The 21,255-nt window shown below is 49.2% G+C and overlaps 1 protein-coding gene across 3 annotated transcripts; it reads right to left on the bottom strand.

Moving 5' to 3' along the window:
• Positions 1 to 252: 252 nt before the first annotated feature.
• Positions 253 to 19,684, bottom strand: SLC17A9 (solute carrier family 17 member 9). 3 transcript variants are annotated; one of them, XM_085079694.1, is made up of 14 exons: positions 19,544 to 19,645; positions 15,990 to 17,334; positions 11,408 to 11,605; positions 10,311 to 10,450; positions 9,569 to 9,668; positions 8,941 to 9,071; positions 8,055 to 8,151; positions 7,069 to 7,165; positions 5,008 to 5,095; positions 4,683 to 4,717; positions 4,037 to 4,152; positions 3,535 to 3,590; positions 2,992 to 3,021; positions 253 to 2,887 (listed from the first exon to the last, which is right to left on the bottom strand). In XM_085079694.1, exons 2-14 carry the CDS (start codon positions 15,995 to 15,997, stop codon positions 2,724 to 2,726), a joined length of 1,260 nt encoding a protein of 419 aa, XP_084935820.1. In that variant the 5' UTR covers positions 15,998 to 17,334; positions 19,544 to 19,645; the 3' UTR covers positions 253 to 2,723. The 3 variants fall into 3 exon arrangements, with proteins under 3 accessions (XP_084935820.1, XP_084935818.1, XP_084935821.1); XM_085079692.1 differs by lacking the exon at positions 15,990 to 17,334 and having other exon boundaries at positions 19,544 to 19,684; XM_085079695.1 differs by lacking the exons at positions 11,408 to 11,605; positions 15,990 to 17,334 and having other exon boundaries at positions 19,544 to 19,684.
• Between the last annotated feature and the right edge of the window lie 1,571 nt (positions 19,685 to 21,255).

The raw sequence follows: 21,255 nt of genomic DNA, 5'->3' as shown, positions 1-21,255 counted from the left end.
CCTGATGCTGGAATGACCACAGCTTTGCCAAAGGCAGCTTTTCAGTCATTTTCCCAAAATCAGTGAGAAGATGGAGCTGGATGAACTCCAGTCTGATGTAAAAGTACATATGAGGATGTTGTGAAAATCTGCCAGACCGGATACTCTCCCAGCACAGCCTCCCCTAGGGAGTTAATCACATCAAATATTATTCTCTGTCCCTCACTGATCACACAAATTAACACCTCTGCAGTCAAAGGAAAACCAGAGGTCGCAAATGATTCACTGACTTTATTTTTTTTATTTTTTTTTGGGTCCTTCCATAACAAAAACTTGCAGACCATAAGCTTTGGCTTAAACAAATAACAGTACAGATATGCAAAATGGTTTCAATACTTCACCAAGGAGGTATGATGATAATGAAACCTAAGCCTCAAGTGTAGGTCAAATATTTAACTTGTTGGCCAGTTACAGAGACAGATAACTTGGACATGTTAGCTGGATTCACAGAGAAGGCACAGCCAACCATTTTCCTTTGAAGATCAGATCCAAATTTCCCAGCTGGCAGATCCAAGGGATGGCCAAGCTGCCTGATTCAAATGTGACTGATTTAAAATCATCAACTCCTCCACAAGAAATGGTACAGCCACCAAAGAGAACCAGAATTTAATCCTTGTGCTCCTGACCTGAAACCCTGAATGAACAGGGAAGATACTAAAAAAAAAAAATACTACCCACAAAACCTATGGGTTTTTTTTTTTTCTGTGTCACTATAGAAAAGGCCATGCAAGCAATCTGCTCAGACTGGACGAAGGACAAGCTGACAGAGATGGCTGCACAGCCTCAGGCCTCTTTGGCAAGCCTGGCTGTGTTTGTGTTTGCTGTTACTGGGTGTTCTTCCCAATTTACCCACTGATTTTAGGACTTCCCAGCAGCCTTCCTGGGTCCTGGCTCTGCAGCACACTGAGATACAGGGTCATACCTATGGTAGCAAACCGCTTTTTAGAGAAAATAGACCACAGAACGAGGGGAAAAAAAAAAACCCCAAACTTAAAATACTTTCTTATCTCTCTGTCCCCAGTCAGGCCACATTGATCCTTCATTCTCTTGGGAAGACATCAGGCAGTTCATCCTTATCTCTAAATCTGCCCAGTGAGTGGCTCAGCTCAGCTTAGTGATACCCATTAGTGTCTCTGCAATTAAAAGGCTGTCAGTAGTTTCACTACAAACCAGGCTATTCAGAAACTTAACAATAAGAAACTTGGCCAAAACAAAAGGGGAGGAAGAGGATAATTGGGGTTTTTTTTCAAGCTGAACCTATAGCTTTCCTGCACTGCAAGGTCCTTGGGAAATCTGCTCCTCAGCCTGAGTTTTCTGGTAAGCACTAGAGAAACCCAACAGATCCTTTCAGGCTGCAAACAAAGGGTGGAAGGAGAAGCAATGAATTTCTTTAATATGAAATTCACGTTTAAAATTGATCCTACAAAACCAAACACTGGAGGTTGGTAGATCCTCCCCTTGGAGAAATAGCATTGGAATTGTTGGGAGTAGCACTCAAAACAAGCATGCAGCATCAGACCTCAAGTACATAAAATATAGGATTTGGTGCTTAAATGTCAAAATATTTATAAATAACTTAAGACATTCAGGCTCAGAGGTGTCCACAGCCAAGTATTTCCCTCTGACACATGGAACCACAGGGATCCACATCCCTATGGATCCTCGATGCAGAAATTTGATTTATGCTTCACATAGAAACAAAACCTGCCCATGCCAAGCTCTGAGGAAAGTCCCCCTTGGCCCTGTGAGAGCATGTGGAGGACACATTTAATCATGCAGAAAGCATTTGGGAGTTGTAGATCCACAGCACAGTGTGACTGGCTCTTCCCATACATTCACAGCATCAGACTAAACAGCTCCATGGAGATTCCTCGGCTGTTGCTGCACTCAAGGTCAGCCCAGCTAAGCCTGAGCCTGGGGACAGCTCAGCTCTGCTGGTCCTCCTGGGCTCAGGGCTGGGGTGAAGCCACCAGGGAGGGAAGGGAGACCTTTGAGCAAAGCCAGGTTTGGCTTGGAGCTCTCTGCTCTGCAGCCTCCCAGCTCTGTGACAGCAGCACTGACACAGCCCCACAGCCCTGGAGCCATGGCACACATCCAGCCACCCATTCCCTAAAGGGAAGCCCAGAATTCACCCCACAACCCTGGTAAGCTGGCTGAGAGCTGCTGAGCAGGCTGCAGAATGAAGGCACACGAGGGGGTTGAGGTCAGAGTTTGGGATGTCCCTTTCACACCTCCAAGGACACGGGTGGCACAGCAGCCCCAGAGCCAGGTGGTCCCAGGACAGCAGAGCATGGGGACTCCACTCCCATACGGAGCAGCAGCTGCCCTAGGAGGGCATGGAACCCCAGCAGTCTTGGGATATATGCCATGTGAGCTGCTTTGGCCATGTGGATATTTGTCCACTAGACAGACTGGGGCAAACTGGTCCCACAGAACATATCCTCACTGGAGATGTTGAGCTGGATGGCTCTGCAAGCCACCAGCTATGCCCTGAGCAAAAGAAATGAACTCAAAATTTCTTTTCTCCCATGGGTTCCATCCAGACCCATTATGTACTTGGTTTCAACATTTTTTTTTCCTGTTAAAACACCTTAAAAAAAATTAAAATGTTCTTTGGCACTTGTGCAAGAATGACCCATAGACGTGACATTCTCCTGTCCTTCAGCTGCTTCTTGGGCTCATCCCTAGAGATCCACATACACAGAGTCTGTGTCCACCCTCTGGGCCTCTCCAAACAGCAGGAATGTGCAGAGCCCAATGCTGTTCACAGCAGCCACCAGGTTGAAAACAGAAATCCAGGAGCCAGTGGTCTCGATCAGGTAACCAGCCAGGTACACACAGATCACACCTGCAGCCAGAGAGAAGAGAAACACATGCAAAGGCTCTGGGATGGATCCTGCCCTCTGCAGGGAGAGACTCCCTAGGAAAGGATGAGCTGCAGGAGTGATTTACCTAGGAGGGCTCCACCTGTATTTGCAACCCCTGGAAAGAAAGAAAGAAATGGTGTGAAAATAAATTCTGAAAACCCACAGACATGAGCAGCTTCATCACAGCTCCCACCACCCCCAGTGTGCACGTTGGACAAAATACCTTTCTGCTCATGGAATTGCTGACTTTAGGGTTGGGTGGGGATGGACCTTAAAACTCATATCATTCCACCTCCCCCCCATGGGCACCTTCCAGCAGCCCTGCTCCAAGCCCTGTCCAGCCTGACCCTGAACTCTTCCAGGGATGGAGCAGCCACAGCTTCTCTGGGAAGCAAACAGAGAGCACTGGGGCAGCCCCAGCCCATCCCTGGGGGAGCTGAGCTCCTGGCAGATATAAAAAAGGTGTTCCCAGCCCCCAGCACTGGCAGGTTTATCACAGAAGGAAGCTGAGACTGCACACACAGAGCAGACAGTGCCCAGAGCTGCTCCTCCTCAAACCTGGGTGCTGGTGACATGTCACCCTCACAGATGTCACCTCTCCAGCACAGAAAGCCCACAGAATCCTTACCAAACAGCAAGCCAGCACACGAGGGGGCCAGGTCCTGCACATTGACTGAAATGCCACTGGTGAGAAACAGAGAGGGGAGAATAAATGGCTGTTTGAATGGAACATGACTGCTTTTCCTTCACCTACACAGTCTGGGTTGTCACACACAAGGAAAGGTCCTGGGCAAGAATGGCACTGGCAGGAGAGAAGGAAAAGCTCAGAGTGGAGCAGGACAGGTGGGTATCAGAAGGAAACAATTCAACCCAAAGTGTTCAGAGGGGCCAAAATACAATTCCCCTCCTGCTCCATCTCCCTAATACTGGCTGGTCCAAGCCCACCTCCATGGCAGAGGTTTGCTGGATTATTTCCACAGGGCACTCAACTCCACCAGCCTCACAGGGCCCCAGACACAATACTCAGGCAAGTGCCAGTCCTTGCTGTCACCATCAGGATGGAGACAGCTCCTCTGAGACCCCAGAGGGAGAGGAGAGCTCAGTGCCACTGTCCCCACAGCTCTCCTCACCTGTGGTTAAAGGTCTGCAGCCCAACAGAGGCTGAGGCAAACACGATTGCTTTGCAGAAGCTGGAGGTCTGGCCCAGGCACAAAGCAAAGATGCTTGAGACGCCAGAGCCAATGACCTGGAAAAAAAGGGAAAATTAAACACCACAGCACATTTTCTGTAGGGAAGAAAGCAACTCCTGCCACGAACAAACTGTTCCCTTTTCCAATGGCATGAGTTTGTGTGCACCAGGTGCTTTTCTTTTTTTTTCCCCCCAGTGTCCTTCTGTGTCACAGGTCTGCCCAGAGGGAAGCAATGCTGTGGAGCAGAGGATATACTGTGTTCTCACCCAGCATTTCTACTTCTGTTCACCCTTGTATTGTTACTTCCTCAGTATCTAAGGGGTCATTTGGAATGACCAGGGACAGGTTGTGAAGGAAAACCCCTTCAGAGCACTCACTGTGCTCAATGTTATCATTAGTCCATGTTCTGTTCCTCAGCCAGGGTTTTCCTCTGGATTTCCTTTCGCACACTGACAACCAACCAATATGCAAAGCCAGAAAAACTTTCCTTTTTCCACCTTTAACCCCAATCCAGCTCCATACAAGTCTAGTCTGCCACCTAACCAGAGCTTAGCAGGTGTCTCTCCCACGGCTTCAGCTCTCTTACCTGCATGAACTTACGAATGGTGATGGTTCTGTACCCTGGAAAAGAAAGGGACAGCTGGAGTTAAGCACAGCTCACCGTGTTGTCCAGCCAGGAAACTACAGCATAAGTAGATTTCAGATGCCCAGACCTCATCTCCAGGTGGATATTATCAACGAGATCAAAGGGAGCCCCAAACACTCACTTGGACACTGGAGAATTTATTCAGCTTTTGGATCAGAACCTCACATTGTGCATTTGCTGGGTCTTCTCCCTACCAACAAGGCCACCTCCTCCCACCCAGGTCCTCTTCCCACATCACATCAGAGCTGAGGAGAAGAACTCTCACCTTGGTTGATTAAGTGATCAGACAGAAATCCACTGAACAAGCTTGTTGGAATTGCAACCAGCCAGGGGACTACATTAAACACCCAACCCTGAAAGGAAGCAAAAAATCAAGAGAGATTTGTTGTCAGAGCTGAGTTGGTTCACAAATATTTTGACAGCCTGTGGGATCTGTAGAAAGGAGTAATAATGAAGCACTCAGGACTTGTTGCAGCATCTCTTCTCCCTTTGCAGAACTCCCAGCTGCACTCTGCCCTGCCCCAAGCTCTGTAAGGGGGCAGCTGCATCACAGAGCCATAGCATTTGTAGGTTTGCTGTCTTTCCTTCTTCCCTGCATCCAGGAGAGGGGCAGAAAACTCTGGGAAAGAGGGATTAAGTGTGGCAAAGTTTACTGCTCAGCAGGATGATGTGTGGGGAGCCACGGAGCCCTGGGAAGCTCCCTGTGGATTTCCTGTGGCTCACCAGCAAAGCTGCTGGCAAAATTCCCAACAGCTTCCAGCTCATTAGCAGCGTTACTGTGGGAGGCTGAGGGAGCATAGCTGGATTTTCTAATGGCAGGATTAGGTAACATTATGGGTAGCAACATCCTTCGGCCTATTTTCAATTAAGTGAGCTGCAGTTGTAATCACAGACGATTACTGGTCAGCTGGATTACAGCTGCTCAGGGGCACTCTGCTGCCCAGATCCCACAGGAGCTGAGATCAGTGTGGGCTGGGCTGGATTTCATCTCAGCTGCTTGAACCATCCATGCATCCATCCATCTCCCCCTGTGCTCAGAGCTCATCACCCTGTGGAGGCATCTCCCCTTCCTGTCTGGCTTTGGGATGTGTAGGAGGGCTGAATAATCCTGTTTTTCAATAATCCCATTAAAGATGCCCCTGGAAATCACACCAGGGTCCATCTGCAGCTTTCCTTGCCTGTGAAATTTGGGTCTGGGTCATTTTTGAAAATGCTAAGCCACAGGGCTGGCGGGTAGTGCCTGTTAACAGCAGCTGGGACTGCTCAGCACATCAATCCCAACCTTGTCCCATCCCACAGCTCATCCAAACCCTCCCTCACCTCCACTCAGGTGGCCACAGGCTGCTGCCCTGCTCACCTGCAGAAAGGGATTTCGGCCAGCAGGTGACACAGGCTCCCCACATTAGGGATTACCATCCATCCTTTAAAATCAAGCAGCCTCAGACCCCCTTTTAAACGGCATGAAGTGATTATCAGCTGCAGGAGCACTACATAGAGCATCTTACATAAGGGCACCGTGATATAATGCTTAACAGATGGTAAATTACTGCTGCACAAGCACATTACTCGAGGTGCACAGATCTTGTCACAACAATATGTTTGCTGGTTTAACACATGATTTTAATATAAATATCAAGTGTGCCATAAAGAGCTTTACATGTGTAATATGAAAAGGCATTTGTAAGCAGCTCTGGAAATTGTAAAAGCCTAACAGAGCCATTGTGGAAAAGACTGTGTGAGTTTCTGAGAACAAGATGAAAATACCAACTCTCAGCCCACATGGGTATTGCCTGGCTTTCTAAAAAATGGGAATATCATATCATGAGGGGAGGGAAGCTTTTGTAGTTTTGAAATAAACGGTATTAATGGTAATTATCATTTTCATAGGCAGGTCTGAGCTGCATAACGTCAGTCCAGTTAAAAACCCTGTAAAAAGCCCAGAGTGAATGGTGGTTATTTGCAACAACATAACGTCCTGAGCTTTGTGCTAGTTGAAAACCATCCTTTCCTCAGAAGAAAAGCAGTGTAAAACCCTAAATAACCTGCTCTTCCCTGCCTGGAGAGTGCCCCAGGAGTGTCCTGGACAGTGCTCTTTCAGCATCCCTAACCAAGCAACTAGAAATCAGCCTGTGCAACCTGGAGAGATCTCCAAAAGTGTGTGCAGGGCTGCCACAGCTCGTAACCCCACAGGGAAACCTGCCACCTCCTCCTGCCTCCCAGCCTGCTCTCAGAAAATCCGTCTGCCATCATCTTCCCACCTATCCAACCCCTTTTTCGGCAGGTACCTCCTGCGAACAGCATCACCTCTGCCACGGAACCACCCTACCTTCGACTCGGGAAAAGTTTCCTTAAAGAAAGTTGGCAGCCAGGAGAGGAGAGTGAAGAAGGTGCTGGCGGTGGAGAGCTGAGCGATGATGACAGCCCTGAAAATACACAGCAGAGAGGAAACAATCAGCGCTGACAGCTCAGCCCGGCTGGCAAACAGGGCAACTCGGCATTTCAGCTCCTAACAGGAATCCCTCGCAGCGCTGCAATCGCTCCCTGAGATTTTTTGTCATGGATAACTACTCCTTTTGGCTCCCTGAGATTTTTTTTTTCTCACGGCTAACCACTCCTTTTAGCTTTCTCCTTGCAGTTGGTTCCATCGCACAGGCGAGGTTAATTGAAGCGCTAATTATGCCGCTGCACTTCCCACCAGTGCCTTCCAGCCCTGCAAGAGCCCTCCTGCTCCGAGAGGTGCTGTTTAGGGTTTTCCAGGGATTTGTCAGCAGCTCCATTGTTATTCAAGGCAGGAATGGGTTTGCCGCCCTGCAGCTCCATCCTCCTCCTCCTCCCCGCCTTAAAACAGCCCTGGGGAACACGCTTGGATGAGCTTCAATAGCCACTGCGGCATCCCAAAGGGAAAATGGCCATTAAAAAGATGTTTGCCAGCCGCGAGAACACAGCCTGTGCCACCCAGTGCCCCCGAGCAGCACTTCTTAGAGCCCATTACAATCTGCATTTCTAACAAGACCCGTGGAAAATGTCACTCCGGAGGGGCACAGGACTCATCCAGGGGACACAGCATGGGAAGGGGAAAGCTTTGCCAGCAGCATTCGAGCCTGACAGTCCTCTGGACAGAACATGAACTACCTTTTGCCAGGCTTACCTTTTTAGTGCTTTATTTATACAGAAGGAATTAGAAAAATGGTTCTGTTTCCCAAATATATAAATAAGTGGGAGGAAAAAAAAACCACAGAGGCAGAAGAAATAAGCCCAGAGAGGAGAAAAGGAAGGATGTACCCAGCCTGGGCAATGCATGCAGCTGCCTACCAGATCGGTGCCTTCCTGAACAGCTGCTTCCAGGGAACTTTGGACTGCTTGGATATCGAGAGGCCTCTCTTTAAATAGTCTATGGGGATGATGAGCTCTGCAGGGAAGAAAGCATCCAAGGAAAGATCTGGTCAGTGTGCAGCTGGAGGCAGCCCTGGGACACTGCTGAACAGCCACTTTTAATCTCCTTCTAACCCTTGGAGTTTTCGGCTCTACTCATGAAAACACCGTATTACATTGGCCAAAATTTTTCCACACCCCTCCTCATCCAGCCACCATCACCCGTGTGTCATATCTCTTCTATAATTAAACAGAAGTCCCTCTGCAGGGACCAGGTTTGGATTCTGAGCAGCACCAGGCACACACCCAGCTCCCAGTGAGCTGAGCTCCCACATGCCACACTCACCCTTATAATGCTGTACCAGGTGTAATGGTTTGTGCATATGTGGAATTATTCCTAGACAGTTATGTGGGAAGAGATATTGTGGATTAACTGGTTTTTAAAAGCTCTGTGTGTAGATGCTCTTAGTTTGGAGTAAGTATCTTGCCCTGCTTTAGCTTAATCCACTTTGAAGCTCATTCTCTGTTTTGTGTTTTCACTGGTGTTTAAAGAGTGCTGAGGAGCCAGATCAGGCTCTCAGCAATAATATAATCCAGTGTGGGACTTGAAATAGGAAATCACTGCAAGAGCTCAAATCCCCGTTTTTGGGTTGGGCATCTTGGGTGAGACACAGTGTGAATTATACAAGACATCTGAACAAAAGCCTTAGTGTAAAACCAGGTGTGATCTCAGAAACACATGATTTATAGAAAATATTGGGGAGGAATCACTTATTTCCCAGATCCTCAGGAGCACTGTGAGCCCCAAGGGTGCAGCTGGACTCACCTTTCTCACACAGGAGGTACTTGCAGGTGCAATAAACCCAGAGCAAAGTGAGCAAACCGGAGAAGTAGAAAACACTTTCCCAGCCATACCAGTCCAGGAGGAGAGATCCTGCACCGCCAATCACCAGAGTTCTGCAAGAGAAACCACTGGGATTTACTGGCCTGACTCAGAGAGCTTGGAAAAGAAATGAGCACACTGGAAAACTCAGTGATTCAGCACAGTGATATTTCTATCTGGCTTTTAAGCAACCCTTCCATTTAGAAAGGAAATTCTGATGGAGATTAGAGATGGAGAAGTTCTATTCTTCCCATCCATCAGAGAGGACAGGAGACCAGTGTCAGGCTGACCCTTGCTCTTCCTACTGAAGTGGGCTGCTTCCCATAGCAACTAAATGTTGCAAACAGTCTTCAAAGTCTGGTTTGAAAAGAAAGAGAAAACAATACATAAATCCTTGACAGGCACGACAGCAACTGCCTGAGGCTTCCTCAGCTGCAGCAGGAGTCCTTGAGGACCCGTGAAATCCACATGTACTTCGGGCTGTGAGTTTTGCCTCCAACTATTTAGTGGCATTTCATCACACACGATGTCCAGAGACTGTCACTCGCTGCTCAGAGGCCTTTGAACTCACCCAAACTGTGATCCAGTCCCCACCGTGCTGTAGGTGAAGGCTCGCTCACTCTCCCGGACCCTCTGGGACAGCAGGCTGGCCAGGGATGGGAAATACACCCCTGAGAGGAACAGGAGCAAGGCAGGGAGCAGTCAGGCAGAGCAAGAGCAAATTTAGAGGGTCCAGAATGAGCTAAACACTGAGACAAAGCAGCAAACACTTTGGTGAATTCAAAACGGGGATATAAAATAAACCAAGTGGATCCACAGCCATAAGAGATTTGTTTGTGCCTTCTCTGTAATCCCCTGTTTCACCATCACCACTGCTGCTGTAAATCCATCGGTGCCAATGCACTTCCCAGTGCTGCAGTTTGGCAAGAGGGAAGGAAAATCACACCAGATGATCCAAAAGTTTTGGAAAGGGCCAATTTTCTCTGAGTGCTTTGAAGGAGTTTTAAAAATGTGGAAAATCAAACAGGACCAGGGATGATTTCCAAAGCCAGCAACCCCTGTTTGGCAGAGATATTTCTGCAGGGGAATGACTTGTCAGTGGCTTTCTCTAGAAATGTCACCGGTTTTTCCCATGGAAGTTCTGGATGTGGAGGCAGTTTTGAGGCAGAGAATTGCTCAGACACCCAGGGGAAGGGTTCATGCACTGCAAACCATGAGATTTGCATCTGAATGTGCTTCACCTGAGTCGCTGTGCAACGATGACCCTGAACAGACAGACAGACAGACAGACAGACTCAGGGCTGGGGTCTCACCTTGCAGCAGCCCCATGAGGAACCTGGAGGAGGTCATAAAAACCAGATGGGCTGAAGTGATGTGGGTGAGCAGCGGGGTGAGGACTGTGAGGAATCCCCAGGCTGATGCTGAAAGGAGCAGGACTTTCTCACCTCCTATTCTGGAAGACAGAAAACACAGTTATCAAAGACAGGAGGGCAAAAGGGCAAAGTCCCCCAGTCAAGAGTCAAGTGCCCTTTCCTGTTTAGCCTGCTTTTAAGAGCAACCTTTCAGTCAAACCTGTTCTTCTCTTGGCCCTTGGGGACTACCTCTGACCTCCTGCTTTCCCACCTCCTGCCAGCACTGCTCATCCCACCCCAGTGATCCCAGAGACCCCACAGCACTGAGCCACTCAAGTCTCTGATGGTGATGGAGTGGAAGCCAAACTGCTGCCACCATTCTGCTTCTCTTAACCAGTGATGGAGTTTTCCATTTGCTCTTTTGCATCAGCTCTGCTTTTTACCATTCAGGTTTTTCTGAGTGTTTCCTAGCAAACTATTAAGGACCCTAATTAAATAGCACAGTGCATTGCATGGATAATGCACCCCTTCCAGGCATGTGCTCCTCACAAAAGATTTCATAGGAAAGCCCTCTCACTAAGAATAGATTGGCTGGGGAAAGGGACTCAAGCAGATAATGATTCAGATCTTCCCTTACAGCCAGCTGGGGAAACTGTTTGGTTTTTAATTCATATGATACAATGGAGACACTTGGTTTTTCTAAACATGATAGAAACAGTGTATGGGGACTGGCTTGAGAAAAGACTGCAAGAGAATATAGGGCAGAAAGACTGGAAGTGCTGAACTGAAAACAAAAATCATCTATGCAGATCAAATAAAAAAAGCTCTATTCACAGAATCCTAGAATCACTTCCAGGGATGAGAGATCCACAGCTTTTATGTGGACAGTCTGAAGTACCCACATCCCTTCTCAGCCAGAGCTTCTCCCCATGGACACACCTCACCCTCCACCCCATCACTGTGAAACTTGGCACTGCCACTACTAAGCCTGGAACTGAGGGCTCAAAACCAAGCTGAGTGCCATTAAAACAAGAAAACACGAGAATAACTTCCAGTACTGATCACTGATGTGTCCTCCAATAATCTGTGTCAAGCAGTAGCCCCAGAAGAAGCTGCTGAGCACCACGCCGGACTGCTTCTTGTCCCAGTCGAAGTAGGAGCTGAGGGCGACGGCGCAGATGGGCACAGTGACACGGGCACAGTACAGCAGGCACGTCCCCAGCAGCAGCATCACTGTCCACACACGGGACTCGGGCCTGCAGGGGGGGAGAGAAGGTGGGAAAGGGCAGGGGGGATGCTGTGCCTGGTGGGTTCATGCATAGTGAGGGTTGAGGGTTGGGCTGGTTTGCTTTGCAAGCTGAGTCTGTGTCGATGAAATGAAGGTCAGCACAATCCCCCTGGGGCACAGCAGTTCTGCACAGAGTGTGTCCCATCTGCTGGCTTTCAGGAATGATGCCAGCTTCATCCCAAACGCTGTTTGACCCCAGCAGCAAATGTCTGTCCATGAGCTGGAATGAGCTGCTTGGACAGCACTGGCTGCAGATGGTGGGAAAGGCGGGGAGGAACCTGGTTTTTTGGTTTTTTCCCATCAAACAAGGAATTGTTCTTTAAAAGATAACAAAGGAAAGGTCAGGGCATGAAGTTGGGAGCACTTGCATGAGACAGACCTCTTGGCAAGAAACATTAGTTACTTGGCATTCCTACCCATTCCCCAGGGGATATGGTGTGTATGTTACCCTGCCTAAATATGAGATATGCAGGATATGCATATCCCTTCCTAAGCAGGGATATGCAGGAATTCTTTAGGAAGACAAGGCATGATGGGCCTGAAGAGCTCAGAGTTCAGAGCAAAATAATTCACCCTGGCCAAATGAGAAGCTTTAGATAATAAGAGTCATAATATGTTGGTAGAATATATATATATTTTTGGGGCATGAATTCTCAGCCTTAAGAAAAGGGCTCTGACAGGCTGGAAGTAAGTGGGAAGCAATTTTCTCCTAAGTCAGTGATGTGCTTCTGGAGTAAAGAAATACAAACATATTTTGCTGCAAATATCAGGCCCAGGTGCAGGTAAACCCCTCTGCCTTCCCTCAGCCATGCCACTCTGGGTTCCCCCGCTTTGCAGAATTTACAGAGTTAAAAGCTTAGTAAGAACAGCCACTATTGGTACTCCTTGTATTTGATTATTTCAATGCCCAGAGGCCAGAGCACAAAGCACTGAGCAAACAGACTCTCTCTACCCCACAGGTGAGTGAGGAATTCACTGTACCAGGGCAGTAACCTCTGGGCTTTCCACCCTGCTAAACACACCCACTCTCCATGTGGGAAACAACCCGGGTCACCTTTTATATCAAACAGAGCGTTGATTTCCCTGTACTGAATTATGATAGAGGTGGGTTAATCCCACCCAGCACAAACCCATTTATAAAGGTGCAAATGGGCTGTCACAGGGGGAGGTGAAGGAACAATGAAAAGCAGAACACGGCGGGCAGGTGAACCTGCTGGAGGTGGATTTATTGCCGTTTCCTGACAAGGCAGATAAGCAGCTCAGTGCTAACCTCTGGCAGGAGGAACTGGAAGTGTTTCAGTCGGTGTTTAGAAGGTTGGAACCGTTGTTGCTGTGCACACGCACGAGTGCACAAAATAACACAGAAACTGGCAAACCTCACGTATCTTTGCTGCAGGAATGAGTGACCAGGGGTTGACCTGCCTCAGCCATTTGAACGGGCTGGGAAATGCTCTCAGTCCCTCCTGGGCTTACCCTGAGAGAAAGATATCTTCAATCACATCTCCATTTGCTGTACAACCAAAGGTGGGCTGGTTTTTAATCACCAGGAACGGTGGTTCCACTGACCCCAGTTTGCTACAGAAAAGCACAGGGAAACCAAAGGCTCCTGGATTTTGCATGTCTGGGGCAGAAAAACCCCAGCAGGACAATATGGACAGCAGTTTTTGGGTATAAATCCCCCACTAAAGGCAGAGAGCAGGTAGGGGATCACCAGCCATGGAAAACCTTCTGGAGAACCCTCAGGGATGTGATGCTTCCAGGCACAATTCCTGCCCGCCCTGCTCAAATGGACTGTTGCCAGTCCTGGGCCATAATCTCTCCTGTTATCTGCAGCAGCACAGCACTGATAAATTTGAGCTACTGAACCTGCAACAATCAAGGTGACAGAGTAAAACACAGCAGCCGGTGATGTGTGGAGGTATTTTCTATTATTTAGTCACCAAGACAGTTTCCTAAATTGTGCTTTTCCCCTGCAGCAAAGGGAGACCTTTGTGAGTTTCACTGGAGTGGGGCTGAGCTCTGTCTCTCCAGTCATTCTGGTGTGTTCAGAGCCCACAGTTATCCTGATAAGCACAGAAGCTTTTAATGGGATACCAGATGAATAATTCTTCCTTTTTCCTAAACTCTGTATGGCTCTGCAAGGTGTGAGATGGAAAGAAAAAGACCTGAGCATCTCAAGGAGCCTCTACTCCATTTCTCTGAAGAAACCTCCTCTCCAGCTGATGTTCTGACAAAACTCCAGGGATATACTTTTCTCTTGACTTCTATTTTTTTTCCAAAGCACTAAATAAGTCTCTGGGTATATGATACACTCTCAACGTTCTCTTTACTACTCCATTCTGTATTCTCTTCCTGTATGTTTAATTGCATCAGTAGGGATTATGCTCACAGGTGGAGAATACAACAATGGCTTCAGACTACCACTTCCTCCATAGGCAGCACATCCAGCAAGGAAAATCCACGCAGAGAATATGAGTGTCAAATGTAATCAGTAGCTGCTCACACCCACCTGGAAGCATGGCAGGAATGACTTCCCTGCAAGGACAATGACGTGCTTGCATCACAGGAAAGAGCTCTGTAAATGCATTTTCTCCTAATTATAGTTATCACAGAGGCTGGTGATGACTCAGTGCTCTGCTCGGTGCAAAACAACAACAGAGGTTACACAGGAGGAACCTGGACTAGCAAAAGGCAGGGATTAAAACCCTCCTTCCAAAAGTAAGGAATAATGACAAATCAAACAAAAGTTTTTGTGGGTGACATCAGCCATCTGAGAAGCAGAACTTCACCAGTGTTAACAAATTAAATCTAATGAGTCTTCTGCTGAGGGAGAGAGAAGTTGTGCAACAGATAACCAATCTAAGTCAGAGCACAGGAAATCACAGCCACTGCTGTCACTGCTGTCACTGATTCACCAGCCAGACCAAGCATCTCCCACCAAGCACCCCTGTGCCAGCCCTGGCTGTGTGTGACAGCATTTCTGTGAGAGGGGCCAGCCCTCCACACCAGTGGCAGGTGAATCACTGGAGCTTGTCTGGAGCCACCTAACAGATTTGATCTGCTGCTGTGTGATGGTGGTGGCTCCTCAGTGCCCAGCCTGTGCCCTCCTGATCTGCCATCCCCTTCTCCTCACCAGAGACAGGCACTGCAGGTGCATCCCCTCCTGCACGTCACTGAGACCCTCTCCACTGAGCAAAGCAGCCATGCAGCTAGAAACACTTCCTACTGCACAACCCTCCAACCACCACCCAGACTATAATTAGTCCTAATGACTCTTCCTGGGTGGCTTTTTGAGCAGCTCTATCTGATGTCCCTTGGTTGTCCTCCTCCAAACGCAGCCTTGGGCGCTGGGTGGAAATGGCTTTGCTTGGAAGCATCCACTGATTTCCCTGAAACCAAACTCCCACCTACCAAATGGATCCCCCACTCAGTGGTTAGGATGGATTTTCAAGGATGCCTGAGATCCCCAAAGGGCCAAAACCAAGCTGAGCTGTCTGGCAGTGGAAGCAGAGCCAGCACAGGCTATCTTTATTTGCAGTGTGTTTTCCTGTTGGAGGAATTTCTCCAGTAGATGCCACAGAGCAAATATTTATTCAACTTTATTTCTCTTGACTCGCCTCCCTCCTTTCCCCCAGTCTACAGGGCTCTGGCAGACACTGCAGGTCAGTGTTGAGATGTACTCTCTGGAGTTCAGGCTGTCAATTAGATCCCAGTTTAGCCCCTCCAAGGCACGAGTCTGGACTGCCAGGTATTTTCAGGTGGTAAGGGAGCTGTGTTAGACAGCAAGACTACGAACAGCCTGTCCCAGCAACAGCTCCTGGCCAGAAGCCATCTGCAAGATCTGTGGGTGTTTTCCATAACTGGAAGGAGAGTTGGGAGCTGCAGATCTGCACAGGATGGGTTCAGGTACCAGCAGCAGAGCACAACACCCACCTCCCGGGGAGGGCATCTCTACCTCAGTTCCCCTCTCTAAAAAGAGATTAAACCAGTTCTGTGGGAGGTGCATGGAGAGCACATCAGCAGTCACCCCCTGTGCCCCCAGCCCTCTCGCTCGTCCCAGCCATCAGCAGGGCACACTGCCCAGACCCTGCAGGGACCCCAGGGCAGGATAGGGATGAGCCCACATGGGGGTACCGAGCTCCCAGCCATGCCACCAGCTCCAAACACAGCTCACCCAGCAGCCCAAGCATGAGGCCACCTCACTGGGGAAGTCCCCAGCACGGGCAGCTAGTGCCTGTGGTCTCCCTGTGCCTTGTCACCTGTCACCTTGCTGTGGGAACACTTCCCTCCTCACCACCCATTCCCAGCTCCATGGAATCATCCCCTTTCAAAAACACTCTTTTCCAGCTTACCTCCCCATAGCTTTAATTTACAGCATCCACAGCCAGGACTGCCTGACGTGGCACCAACACGGCAGCCGTGCAGACACTCCTGAGCCAGGAGATAATACCCAGGATGTTATTTTTAACCTGGTTTGACAGTCCTTTCACTTTATCACTCTGTTTTTCTCAACAATTTCTCCTTCAAAATCTAACATGCTTGTCAGGAGAGAGGCTTGGAGTATTCCCCCCTCTCCCCCTCAAGTTGATTTTGTCATGCTGCAGCCCAGCTCCAAGCTAATGATTTGTCACTGTCAAAAGCAGCTTTGGGGTTTAGAGGAGAGTTGTTGGGGCTTTTTTTTCCCAATCCAGCTAACAGCCAACAAGAGCAGCACAGAGGACACAGGGCTTTTTTTCCCGGGAAAGCTGCTGGCTTCCTGTTCGCCTCCTGTGCTCAAGCTCCCTCCACAGAGCCGCAGATGGCAACAAAGTGGCGTTCAGCAAGCGAGCTCTGGGTTTATTCCCTCTCTTCATTTCTTGCTTTCGGCAAAAGCAAAGATGAAATTAGATTTCAGCAGCTCATATGAGCTGGAAGTAGTTGTTGAGTCCAGGTGGAGGTGGTGAGAAAACATAATAATAAAGCAGAGGCGTGCTTTGCACGCTGATCTGAGGGCATACATGGATCAGCCAGGAATGAAATGTGTGCCCTGCTTACGTTTTCCACGTGAAAGAAGTTCTCAGCAAGGTCACAATTACAACCAGGGTGAGGAACTTGTAAAACAAAAATCCCCAACCGCCAAAAAAAACCCCAACCTACTAAAGCTGCAACACCGTGCTGACAAAAGATGAGGGCACAGAACTCAGAAAAAAACAACTGACTGTTGTCTCCAGGCAAAGATCAGGTGACTGGAGAGCAGCCTGTGGCCGGTGGTAGAACTCCTTTTATCTCTGGAGCTTAAAGAAACTGCTACAATCACCCCTTGTCTTCAGGTGTAGCCAGAGGCTGGGAGATGCAGAGTGGTTTCAGGAGTCATTTGCTTCCCAGGACACAGGGACTTTTTCATGCTGCATTTCTCTGCTGGAGGCACCATCCAAAATGTGAGCCCCACATCCGCTGCTGATCTGCTGGTGGCTTTGCATGCAACCCTCAGCAATTGATGTCTCTTTTCACTGCTTTGTTTTTCCCTCAGTTAAACCAGAGATGCTTGAGCACATCCACTGCCCGAGTGGTCCTGCTTTGGCATGTTAGGATAAGCATTAGGGAACACTCTCTAGCTGTCCAGATGTGCTACATAAGCTTTTTCAAGCCCCAAACAGAAATCCCCAAGTGCTCTTCTTGGAAGAGGAATAGATGTATGATAATGGAGCCATTGGAAACCTGCAGAAAGTTTGGGAAAGGCAGGCAGGATAAAACACAAGGCAAGAACAGTGGAAAAGGAAGGAAAAGCCAGCTGAAAAAAAGGGAGGACAAAAGAAGAAGCAGCATGAACAAAGATGGAAAAATAAACCTGCCAAGATAACTGCTTATCTCTCCTTGTGCTGACAGATCTTGGAAGGCTGCCTGGCATGTCTTTTGTTGGAGCATGAAAGGACAACCCATGTCACTTCCCCCACTTGATAACACCTTGCCTCCATGGCAATAACTCACTACTTGGAAACTATGAAAGTTATTTATTTGCATATTCTGTTCACAAACTGTCCAGCAAATTTACTTCAAATCCCCCAGCGAGGTACTTTATACAACTGGACCAACCTGCTTGCATGACATGGTGATCATTCCCCCTTTCTGCTGCCCCTTTCTTACCCTCCACCTGCCCAGTTGACTTTAGGCCATAAAAACTCCATAAAACCTCCCCAAACAAGGGCTGTGACCACGTGTTTGTCTACACTAAACAATGGGAACACGATCCCAGCTCTGTGAATTACAGTAATATAGATAATGATCTGATGGGCCTTAGGGTTATCCTGCTGCTCCTTCCCATTAACGGGATTCTCTCAATTATTAGCAGTACTTGACATGGCCAGAATCATTTAAAATGTCTGTCTCGACCAATAGGCTGTCTTCATTTCTTTAGTTTTGGAAACTTTTATCTGTGTTTTGCATTTTTTGAAGAGATGAGGGAAACAGGAGGGCTTGTTCTGGTCAAATGTTTTGGGGGTTTTTTCTAAAGGAAAAACATATAAACCAAAGTTTTACTTCATGAAAATCTGGTGTGGGGTCCTACCACTCCCACTGCACAAAGACTTAGGGAAAAGTTAGCAAGAGGTACACAGAGAGAAGGACTTTTCCTAAGTGCTTTAGGGGGAAAGAATCTTCAAGTGCCAAAGGTCTTCTTTGAGACCCACCCCCTCACTCTTAAGGTGATCGTGGATTTGATGAAACTTCCCAATCTCGGACTGCAGGAAAACCTCCCGGGGCAGGCAGTTTAAAGCTGGTTATCAGCTGCTGCCCCTGCAGAGAGCGATGGATGATAAACACCAACTTATCCAGGAGCTGTGGGAAGGGGCACTGCCTCCCATTGGCTTCATGTTCCTGTGGATTGTCATGGGTGTCACCTGTCCTGTGGCTGTCCCTCTGCTCTCCTGCCAGGATGAGTTCCCAGGGTGACACTCCAAGGCAAGGGGGAGAGGGGAGACCCAGCGCTGGCTACCACGGTGGCAGCCTGGCATCAGTCAGCTGAAACAGAGCCGAATTTCCAAAGCACAGCGAGTCCAGGGGCTCCCCGTTTGGAAAAGCCTCTGACCATGCCTTCCAGCTGCCCCAGCGGTACTTTGGAATTATCATCTCACCCCACCTCAGATGGGAGAAGCGGCCGATCCTGAGGTTTTGGTGCTGGGTGACTTTCCCAAGGCGGCAGAGAGGAGCAGCACCGCCCCAGGTGTCCCAGGCTGCTCCAAACACTGCATCACCCTGCCTTTGCCTCTGCCCCTGCTGTTAAAAGTGCTCATTTGGAGTTTAGCTGTGTTTTAATGACTTCTCATCAAGAGCAGCTCATGCTGTCTAGCTGCTGCCCAGCTCCTGTTCCAGACTTTATCTTAATGAATGACTATCGCCAGTACAAACATCCCCGCTGGAACTCTTCGATAAGAACCTCATAGCGGTTTTGTGTTTAATTCCCTGATTACAGGCCAGAAATAATCTCAACAGATTTTTTCTCCCTGTTTTTCACAGTTTTTCCCTATCTTCCCCCTTACTTCTAGCATCTCTGCTGGAGTCCGGAGGGGTGAGACGCGGTGGGACCGTGTCCCTCCGGAGGGCAGCGCCGGGGCCAGGAGGGTCTCATCCCGACGGGGAGCACCGGGCACCTCCGGAATCGCCTCTCCGGGAGCCGTCCGACCCCCTCCATCCCGGAGCCGCGTCTTTCCCAGGCGCTGCGGGAGGCGGGGGCGGCGGGGACCGGGGATGCGGTGACAGCCGGGGCCGGGAGGGATCCAGCCGGGGGGATGCGGGGAGTCCCGGGAGAGCGCCGCAAGCAGGGAGCGGCTATCCCAGGAGGAGATATCCCGGGAGGGCTATCCCGGAGTGGTTATCCCGGGAGGAGCTATCCCGCAGCGACTATCCCGGGAGGGTGCGGGTCCAGCCTTACCTGGACCAGTACGGCTCGGTGCTGCCATCCCGCCTCATCCCTGCGCTGCCCGGGGGCACATTCCTGCCGCCGCCCCCCGCGGCCATGCGGGCAGCGCCTTCCGCCTCCCCGGCTCACATCGCGGCGGCCGCCGGCTCCTTCCCTCCCTCTCTCCCTCCCCCGCCGGCCGCGGCCACGTGTCAGCGCCTCCCGCCGCCCCCGCCCGCCGTGCCGGGAAGTCCCGCCCGGCCCGGTGCCGGTCCTGCTCGCCGGCCGCGGGCAGCCTCGAACCCGCGGAGCAGGAGGGCTCGGGGCGGGGCAGTGATGGCCAGCGGCGGGGGAGTTCGCCCCCTCCAGCAGCCGCGGACCGGGGGGTTCTGCTCGTCCTTTTTCCTCATCATGCGGTAATTACTGAGTCCCCCATCGGCAGGGAAAGAGGGGCTGAGCAGGGTCTGTCCTCCTGCTCTCACACCTCGGAAGGGAATCGCGCCCTGCTCCCGCAGCTCTGCCCGCAGAAAAGTCTCTGCTTTTTAAGGATTAGAAGTGAGTATGACATTCCCCTCCGAAGAAAAAACAAATAGGGATAAATATTGCTATAGCTTGTTTTAAGTCTGCTGGGTAGAGGTGCTGCCTTGCTGGGTCTGAAAGAGATAATCAAACTCCTTTATGGAAATTAATAATTTAAATGATGGTTATCTCAGTCCACACATTTCAAGAACATGAACGAGCAGGCGGAGGAGCCTTGTTAAGACATCGTTCGGGTGATGCTGTGGCCAATTGCAGCGTGGAAGCAGGAATGGCAAAACTTCAGGCCAACAAAGGATGGAGGAGCTCCTGCAGAGCCTGAGCAAGGTCGTACATGGCCCTGGGAAAGGTACCAGAGCTGCACCAAAATGCGCAGGTGCAGAGCAGACACCTGTCTTCTACTCCTGCAGCCAGAAACTTCTAAAATCCTCTGTGGAATGAAGTCTTTAGCAGACTAATATTTAGGTAACTCAAACATCCTTCTCCCGACATGCATCTCTTGGCAGGTCCCTGATGAACAGTTTGCTACATAAATCAGGAAGGATAACAGTATAATTGAGCTGAACCTTTGAGAGTGAAATAGCAAAAAGGTTCCTTACACACCAAAGAGCTCCAGGAGAAGGAGGTGGCTGAAAAAGCAGAAATCATGAAGTCATACTTTATCCTTTGCTTTGGTATTTTATCCTCAGAAAAAAAGAGATTTTCCCCATAACTCCTGTGGCATAGTCAGGCACAGTCACACAGACCTGCTGCCTACAGAGAAAAACAAATACAAGGAGCTTTCCTGCAAGTAGAAACTGAAGGGAACCTCGTGTAGTAACCACGTGTTAGCTTTCATTTAGTTGGAGGCTTTCCTCCCTTTATTTGGGCAGGAAATGAAACTATAAAGGATTTTTATTCACTCTGCTACTGTGCCCGTTTCCAGAAGAGGGAGCCAAGTCATGGCAAACTGCAGCCAAAAATGTAAACCATTGTTCAATGTATTTTGGGTTTTTTAAACTGTATGTTTGGAGTTAACTCGAAGCAGGAGGGGAGAAGAGCTCTGATGTAACTACAGAAGTGAAATGCATGCAGTAAGCTCAGAAAAGAACTGAAGAGGCCCTGGGCATGGTAGAGTAATCACAGAGCCAGAAAACTTAAAAACTCATACCCAGGTATGAGCAATCCTATGTTCAGTCTTATTGCTCAGGAGTGCAAACACCTCCAAC

The sequence above is a fragment of the Lichenostomus cassidix genome, chromosome 20 (genome assembly GCF_008360975.1).
Source record: "Lichenostomus cassidix isolate B80296 chromosome 20, HeHo_3.0, whole genome shotgun sequence".
NCBI classification, from domain to species: domain Eukaryota; kingdom Metazoa; phylum Chordata; class Aves; order Passeriformes; family Meliphagidae; genus Lichenostomus; species Lichenostomus cassidix.
The sequence above is the reverse complement of the archived record's forward strand: the minus strand, read 5'-3'. Positions and strand labels throughout refer to the sequence as shown.